General features: G+C 66.1%; 2 protein-coding genes across 2 annotated transcripts in view; both read left to right on the top strand.

Moving 5' to 3' along the window:
• Positions 1 to 4,601: 4,601 nt before the first annotated feature.
• Positions 4,602 to 6,213, top strand: EMIHUDRAFT_97620 (hypothetical protein; the record flags this gene model as incomplete). Its single annotated transcript, XM_005793786.1, has 3 exons — positions 4,602 to 5,114; positions 5,189 to 5,404; positions 5,854 to 6,213. The coding sequence occupies 3 exons, from the start codon at positions 4,602 to 4,604 to the stop codon at positions 6,211 to 6,213; spliced, it is 1,089 nt and encodes a 362-aa protein (XP_005793843.1).
• A 1,674-nt stretch (positions 6,214 to 7,887) lies between these two features.
• The window catches only part of EMIHUDRAFT_448790 (hypothetical protein), a gene marked incomplete at its 5' end in the record, with an annotated part of 2,774 nt that continues 2,171 nt past the window's right edge, over positions 7,888 to 8,490 (top strand). The window contains one exon of the mRNA XM_005793785.1: positions 7,888 to 8,065. Within this exon, the coding sequence (XP_005793842.1) occupies positions 7,888 to 8,065 (178 nt within the window). The remainder of the gene's footprint in view (positions 8,066 to 8,490) is intronic.

Here is an 8,490-nt window from a genome sequence, read left to right as displayed (position 1 = left end):
CCCCCCCCCCCCCGCTAGCCGCAGCCAGCTGACACGTGCCACGCACCTCCCCGCGCCAGGCTACAGCGCGCGTGCACGCAGCCCACCTCGAGGGTACCTGCACCCGCGCCAATCCTCCGCCGCCGACCGCGCTCCGGAGGCCTCCTTTCAACGCCCCCCCACCCTCTGTCCCCTCCACAGGCGCGAAGAAGTTCTACCAGGCCCCCAAGCCCGACGCGGCCGGCAACGCTCCCCCGCCAGACCACGGCGCCGCCGCCGCGCCGCCCGCCGCGCCGCCGCCGAGGCAGCGCCGGCGCGGCGCTCTCTCCCCCGCCGCGGCGCCACGGCCTCACCGCCGCCGACGCCTCGCCCCCACAGGAAGCGGCCGCCGCTGCCCGAGGGCCGCGCACGCTGCCGGTGCCTTTTCGCCTCTGCCTTGGCGGGAGGCGCCGCCCGCCTGACCCGGGAGGCTGCCCCCGCGCCGCGCAGGCACCCCGGGTGCAACGCAGAGTACTCCGTGGCAGAGAACCACAGCACGGCTTGCAGGCACGCCCCCGCCCCGCCCCGCAACGACTGCTACGGCGCACGCGCTAAACCCGTCCCCATCTCGCGCGCCCCCCGCCCCCCCCCTCTCCACAGGTACCACCTCAAGCCGCCGCTCTTCCACGAGGGGTCCAAGCAGTGGCAGTGCTGCGGCGTCAAAAAGCGCGCGCCCCGCCCGCCAGGCCGCCGCCGCGCCCGCGCTCGGACCCTCTCTCGGGGCGGCGCCGCAGGTGGGACTTTGACGACTTCCTCGCGGTCCCTGGCTGCGCTGTGGGGCCACACGAGCCGGACGAGTAGCAGGCGCCGGGGCCGAGGTTGGGGACCGCGCGAGTCGCTTAGACGGCACGGGGAGAGCCCCGCGAAATGCATATATCCGCCCCTGGCATTAACCTTGCCCGCGCTTAGCCCGCAGTCCTGGTGTGGGGCGCGCATCTGTGTGGCAGCGCCCAGGTATTACTTTTTTCAGCAGGTTGCTTCCCCCAGGATTAGTCTCTTCTCTGCCTGCGGGAACACACCCTCGGGCGGCCGGGTGGGGCGGCTGCGGCTGGAGCTAGCATGCTGCATGGAGCTCGACAGAGCCGAGACCCCGCGTTGAGCTTGAGGCCGGCGCTCCTCCTCCTGTCTGTATCGTGTATGCTGTATGTGTATCTCTGACGGGCAAAACCCAAAATGCAACCCCCGTCACGCGTCAGCAGTCCTCCCCTCCTCTGCGCTCTGGGGGGAGGCGAGGGCCCTAGGGGGTACCCATGCGGGGGGGAGATGGGGTGTCCCCCAGCCCGCCGCAGGCGCCGATTTTTTTGACATTTTTTCTTTTTCGCGCGATTTTTTACTTGTTTCATGGGAATTCGGCGTACTCTTGCGGCCATGCTATCACGCCTTGCGACATCCTTTCGGCGCTGCTGACCGTGCCATGCTGCTCAACTGACCGCCTGCATAGCTCGCGGCCTTAGTCTTCGGCATTCAGTGACGACCTGATCGTACGGCCAGTAGGAAGGTGTCCTTCCAGCGCGTGCACGCTTCTGACGCAATGCGCGTCACAAACTGCCTCGGATTGGCTGCTGGCACTATCGAGGCTATGCCTACACAGCCTCGCGCGCATGGGCAGTCAAGAGGGACCATGCACCTTCTCAGGACAGCGCCGGTGCCTCTCTCTTGGACCGGCAAACGTGGTGGTCTCGTGTCACCGATGTGGGACCAGTGCGGCATCGCGCCATCGACAGCTCTGAACTGCGCCCTGAGCCCTGGTGTCGAGGTGTCGAGGCCCGGTGTCGAGGGTGTCGAGCTGCTGTCGAGCTGCTGTCGAGGGATAGAGGTGTCGAGGCCTGTCGAGGCCTGTCGAGGCCTGTCGAGGCCTGTCGAGGCCTGTTGAGGCCTGTCGAGGCTGAAACCATGCTTGACCGTGTCGAGGGGTGTCGAGGGGTGTCGAGGGTGTCGAGGGTGTCGAGGGTGTCGAGGGTGTCGAGCAGGTGTCGAGTGTTGTCAAGGGGTTTTGCGTCTAAGGTGTCGAGGTGTCCAAGGTGGCAGGATGCAGTTGCAGCCCATCAACAAAACTTGGGCAGCAGTTGCAAAGCTGTTTCATCCCTTAGTTGCAGCCTCAGTTGCACCCTGTTGATGTAGCACAACCTGAGCACAACCAGTATACTCTCTGTGGACATTTGAGGACATCAAGTGCCGGGAGTCATTGCCACTGTGCACAAAGGTACTGTGCAGGCGCAGCACCGCAGCAGCGTCGCCGCTGCAGCAGCGTCGCCCCTGCAGCGCCACCGGCGCACAAAGCGCAGAGCACGGGACCTCTCGTCTGAGCTCTCTGACTGACCACGGGCCAACCGGAGCAACATGACTGACTAGCAACACTCAAAGCAGGCAAGTCCTACTTTTATTCCTTTTTGAGCAGACCGACACAACTGATGGCTCATCTCACGATCACGGTCGACACGTGGACAAGGTCGTAGACGTCGATCCCATCGCATGTGGCCCGCCGGACGTCTTTCCTCTCATGGTCGAGAGACTGGGGGAACCGGCCGGGACAAATCCTCGAAAATCAGAGGAGCAGCAGGGGATGCGGTGCACCTTGGTACCCATGTCTGGTGTGGGGAGCCCGGTCGACCCTGCCCCCACCCCAGAACATGTTGCCTTCGCCTCGCGGCTCAGCGGTAACTGGGTGCACCTTGTTAGGTTCACGCCGCCCCAGCTCAGGTATGTCACGTTCACGCCGCCCCAGCTCTCGTCCAGTGCCAATTCCTGCAAGGGAACAGCCAGGACGGGCCCGCCACCGGCGGGCGGGCGGGGGGGCGGGGCGAGGGCAGGGCGGGCTGGCAGTGCGAGCGCCTGTACAGGCTGCGCTGCTCAGCTCCGCCACGCTTGTCATCTCGAGCTCTGTGATGCGTCAGAGGTCCATTGCCTCCTCGCGCCCACCGCCCATGTAGGTTCGCTCGAGATGGCTCACAAGCCTCACAGGTGGCCACGAGGCCTCGAAGGTGGCTGTCAAGCCTCGGCTTACCCAGACACGCCTCTAGCACCCTTTGGCGTACCGCTGGTCGCCACAGCGGTCGCCTCTTTGTGTTCGCCACGATGGGGTCGTCACACATTGTGGACGCCCGACTGTGTGGACGCCATGGCGCGGCCTTGGCCTCACGCCATGGACGCCACTGTGGGGCTCGCCTGGCGTTCTCGCCCGGTCGGCACCCTTGTGTCGGGACGCCACGTCGTGATCTCGCCCCTTGTGGTCGACACTGAGGTCGCCAACTGTGGACGCCAGCAGCTTACCTTTGGCTTGCTATTGGCATGCCTCTGGCTTGCCTCTGGAGGACTCGGTCATCCGTCCTCGGACAGCTCCACCTCAGGCCCAATGCCTTGGCGGCGGCGGGTTGGGGAGCTGTCTCTCTGGGCGTCACGTTGCATACTGTCTTGCACGTAGCCCCAGTGGAGGTCTGCCCATGTGGGCCGGCCTCTTCCTTGCCGCACCAGTACGGTTCCTGCGCTGCCTGCATTGCAATCGACATTGCGGCGGCATGCGGCGGCATTGTGACGGAACGTCTGGGTGCGGCGGAACGTCGGCTCGAAAGGCCCCATCGCCGACGATATGATGCACCTGCCCCACTGGCGTGGGATCAGGGCGAGATGTCATCACGCGAGATTGCGCACGACTCGGACGATGGGGTTGAGCAAGCGGCCCAAAGCTGCGAGCCGACGGCGACGCGCTTTCGGCGTTTACGTGATATGCTTGCTGTTCCCCTCTCCTCACGTTGTTGGATAACCTACATAGCCGCTGCGCGGCTATCTCCGAAACGACTGGGACACCAGCTGGCGCAGCAGATAGCAGAGGAAGCAGAGGAAGAGGAGCTCTACTGCCGCTTCGAGCGCCGTGGCGACGACTCCGACGACGGGTGGGACAACTACCAGTGTCCAGTGAGGAGGAGGAGGACGAGGATGGCCATGCTGCTGTGCAGGGCGTGGCTGGGAAGGTGAACGAGCCGCTCGAGGGGAGCGGGACGAGTCGGCTCGTGTCACCGGTGGAGGATTCAGTATGCCGCAGGCGGCTCCCACCTCGATGGGTTATCACTCCTGCGACTGCATCGAAGAGGGCTTCAACATTCAGCAAACAGGAATCGAGGGGGACCGCATGTCTGCTTCAGACGTGTCATCCGTCCCGATCGTGACCAACCAAAGCCATCCCTCTTCTCAGATCAGTGCTTGCACCGATCCTGAATCCTCTGCCGCTCCCAGCCGTGCTCGCCGAGCCTCCCCGCCTCCACCTCCGCCTTTGTCAATCTCAATGTCCCACCCCCCTGCGCGCGGGCCTTCTAGGCCCGCGGGTAGTCTCCCCCATCCCCAGGGCCTCCAGGGCTCGCACCTCAACCTCTCATAGACCAGCGCAAGGCGCCGTATTTTTCCCCCTTGTTCAACAAGGACTGTGAACGGCTGGGACCCCGTGTTGCATGTCACTGTCATCACTGTGCGATTTCGGGGCCCGGGGTTGTGCGTTTACGTGAACGGCGTAAGTGTGTTTTTTTGAACGGCGATGCATGTCATCACTGTGCGATTTCGGGGCCCGGGGTTGTGCGTTTACGTGAACGGCGATGGCCAAGTTCACGCACGGTCCTCTGCTCTCTCCCTCTGACGCCACCAGCGCGTACGACGCCGGCGCCGTTGACTCGGGCACCTGCATCACGCTCCCGAGCGGCGGGAGCACGCCGTCTCCTGCCACCGTCCCCGCCGTCTCCTGCCTGCCGTCGCTGGTCTGCGTTGGGATGGCCAAGGCGGGCACCGACGAGCTGCGCGGCTGGCTGAGCCTGCACCCCAACCTCTCCTCCTCCACCGACCGCGAAGTCCAGTACTTCAACCACGGCATCTTTCGCGCGATGCCGGGCGGGGTCGTCGGCCCGGTCCACCACCGCTCGCTCCTCGAGGCCGCCTTGCGCACGTCGTGGAGCGAGTACGCCGCCCGCTTCCCCGTGCCGCGCGAGCACATCGGCCGGGTCCTCACCTTTGAAAAGTCGCCCGGCTACGCGCGGCCACAGCACAACCTGAGCCGCGTCGCGAACGGCATCGAGCGGCACGTGCCCTTCCTCATGCGCCGGCTGATGCCGAGCGTGCTCTCCATCATGACGCACCGCCGGCTGCCTCACATCTCCCCCATATCCATATCTCCCCATATTCCCCATAGGTGCGGCTCGTCCTCCTGCTCCGCGATCCGGTCGCCCTCGTCCGATCGCGCTTCGTGCACTGCCTCCGCCAGGCCGGCCGCCAGCGCAGGCCGCCGCTGCCGAGCTGCGGCGGCGCCGTCGAGCGCGACTACGAGTCGATGCTGACCGCGGGGGCCGGCTTGCTGCGGCTCGAGCCGGGCGGTGCGGCGGGCGGCTCGCCGCTGCGGCCAGTCGCGGTGGCGAGGGACGCCGAGGCGCTGTACGCCCTGAGGATGGCCCCAGGCGCAACACGCGCGCGCGCACCCTGCCCTGAGATAGGTGTGGCTGGGATGTGGAGGCTCTCTGACTCGCAGACTGAGTCTTGTGGCCCCGCACTGACTCCGCCTCTCTCACGCCCCGCCACCTCTCGCCTGCACCCCCCCGCCCCCGCACCTCGGCCCGTGTTGCGTCTCTCTCCGCACAGGCTCCATCCCCCTCGTGTGTGTGGAGAAGTTTACCTTACCTTACCTTACCTTAGGCTCCATCCCCCTCGTTCTCGACTACTCCGCGGTCATCTCCGCCTGGCTCGCCGCCTTCCCGCCCGACGCCCTCCTCGTCGGCTTCACCGAGGAGCTCGCCTCCTCCGCGCTCCGGCCCCCTCCTCCCTCCTCCAACGAGCGATTAATTAATGAAGCGATTGCTATAGGAGTTCGCCTCCGGCCCCTCCTCCCTCCTCAACCGGGTCCTCGCGCACGCGGGCCTGCAGCGCCACGACTGGCGCGCGAGCGGCTACCCCGGACCAGACGGCTCCCTCACCTTCCACCCTCGCAAGTCGAAGAGCGTCCGCGAGCGCGCCAGCCGCCGACCCCTCCTGCCCGGCTTCGAGGCGGCGACGCGGGACGCTCTCACGCCGGTCCTTATTCGCTTCCGCACGCAGCACCCGTGCCTCCGGCCGCCGTGGCCGCTGGGGAGCGCAACGAGCGCCGCCTCGGGCCCCACCGACCGCGCCGACACCTCGCCGCTCTGTCGCGCCCGAGGCGCCCGCACACACGCAGCGCCGCAATAAAGAACACCTCAGACATATGTGTGACCGGCGTTGTGTCTTGTCTGTGGACGCCTAAAAAGTGTGAAGCGGAGGCACACACATCTCACATGTTGAAAATTCCAAAATGCAAAAAAGAACCCGGCTCCGGGGTGATTCTAGATTCGTCTTTCATGATTCATGAAAACATAGGGGAACCCAAGCGTATGTGTTCTCACGTCTCAGAGTGCAAGCCAGGAGCCAGCGTCGTCGACGATCGAGCGAGCCAGCGGCGAGTCCGCACACTGCGTGAACCCCAGCTGTCGGCACCGGGAGACATCCCATAGAATTAGGTCGGGGATCCGCAGCGTCCTAATCTCTAAAACCTTTGCGCTTTGGATTCAGGCAGGGGTTGAAGAAGCATCGCTTCAGTGAGGTCAAAGTGAGTTTTATGGATGGGTAAGAACGGTGCGGAGCACGAGGAGGCACGCGACTCGTTGGTGACTCTGCTCACTGCTGCACGCCGCTTCAGATTTTTTCTCAGCGTGAGCGAGACGTGTAAGTGCGCCACCGTCGGGTAGGACGGGTCGCCCGGAGCATCAGAGTAGCCGTCATGGTCGCGGCGAGCAGCGCCGGCCACTCCGGCTGTCCGGCCGAGCCGGCACCGTGGGAGCATGTCCACCGCCACTTCTTCGCGGTCCTGTTTGTCGCCGAAACGCCGGTGCCTACAGTTGTACTACCACGACGGGAATTCTTTCGCCCCGCGAACAACACTGCCTCCTGTATCGGGGTAATGGGGGGTTTACGAGGTGTGAACGTGAACAGAGTAGCCAGATCGCTGTCGATCGTTACGGCACGCATGGGGGGCCTCCCGGACGTATGATCCTAGCCCAATAAGCGCCACGGAGCAGATTTGGATTTTTGACAGAATTAAATGCACTGCCCCCGCACGGTACTAACGATCGTAGTTTTGGGGGCGGCGCCCCTCACGGCACCACACTGACGCAGGACAGCCCGAGATTAGCCTAGCAGTGACTGGGAATCGCCTGCCGGTCGGCTTGGCATGAGCCAAGCACTTGGGTGGCCGTCAACCGAGTCCGAGCGGCGCCTGAGGTGGGTGCCACGGCGTCCGCACGAAGGCGTGGCGGGGTGAGGAGCCAGGGGTGGTGAACACCTCCCCGACGGGCGCGCGGCGCGCCGGATGGTCCGCCGAGGCCGCCGCCGCCCCGGCGGCGGCGATGGGGGCGGCGGCGCCGACCCGGCCGGCGTTTGTCGGCTCCACCTACAGAAGAGCAGTCTCTGTGGGTCGACGATACTAACTCGGTAGTAACGCTGAGCGGTGCTGTGCGACGCCGCGTCGTGCGCGAGGCGACCTCCTGAGGCTACCTGAGCTGGCAATGGATGCCACCAGGACGCACGGCTAGCAGGAGCCAGTCGGGCATGCCCTGCTGTGGAGCAGAGCCTGCTGGCGCACCGGCGATACTAACTCAGCGTGCCGCGAGAGGCGAATCTGGGCGACTTTGGAGGCGCAGTTCTCGAGGTTGCCGTCGACGATTGATGTCGGGTAACTTGTCACTGCCGTCCGGGAAGCTCTTCTCTCAGCAGGCCGAGCGCCGTGGCATCGCGCGGCTCGCAGCGCTGTCGCGGCGCCGAGAACCCCCAAAACTCGCGAGACCTCGATACTAACAAAGACTACGATACTGGAGGTGCGGGCCGAAAATGAGCGACAGCTTACTAGCCCGCCTCCTCTCGGAGCTGCAGCTCGACCACCACCGCTCACTTCTCGAGGAGGAGGAGCTCACCTTCAGCCTCCTCGCCTCGATGCGAGCCGATCTCCTCGTTGACTCCCTCGCTGAGCTGGGCTTCACGCCGGCGGAGGCACTTCGACTGCAGGAAGGTCTGGCGCGGCCTCCACATTCGGCAGCGCCATCGCCGCCTGATCCTCCTCCCTCTCCGATCACACTGGACCCGCCACCACCCGTGGAGCCGGCCGCTGCGGCGCCGGCACCGCCGCAGCCTCCGCCGCTGGCGCCGGACGCCGCCGCCACCGCAGAGGAGCGGCTGCGCTCGCGCTTCGCGGAGCTCCTGAGCAGCGGCCTGCCGCCCGCAGAGGCTGCGGCGCGCGCGCTCGAGCAGCTGCAGTCCGAGGCTTCCCACGCAGCCTCCGCCGCGGCCGCCGCCGATGGGCCTCCGCCCGACCTGCGCGAGCCGCCGCCGGGTCGGCTCGCGGCGGCGGCCGAGGCGGGGCGCAGGCTGGCTGCAGCCGCGCGCGCCGAGGAGGCGCGGCGGGCCGGCGAGGCTGCGGCCGAGGCAGAGGCCGCC

This window comes from Emiliania huxleyi, assembly GCF_000372725.1.
Source record: "Emiliania huxleyi CCMP1516 unplaced genomic scaffold EMIHUscaffold_10, whole genome shotgun sequence".
In the NCBI taxonomy this organism is placed as follows: Eukaryota; Haptophyta; order Isochrysidales; family Noelaerhabdaceae; genus Emiliania; species Emiliania huxleyi.
This window is presented reverse-complemented; position numbering and strand designations above follow the sequence as displayed.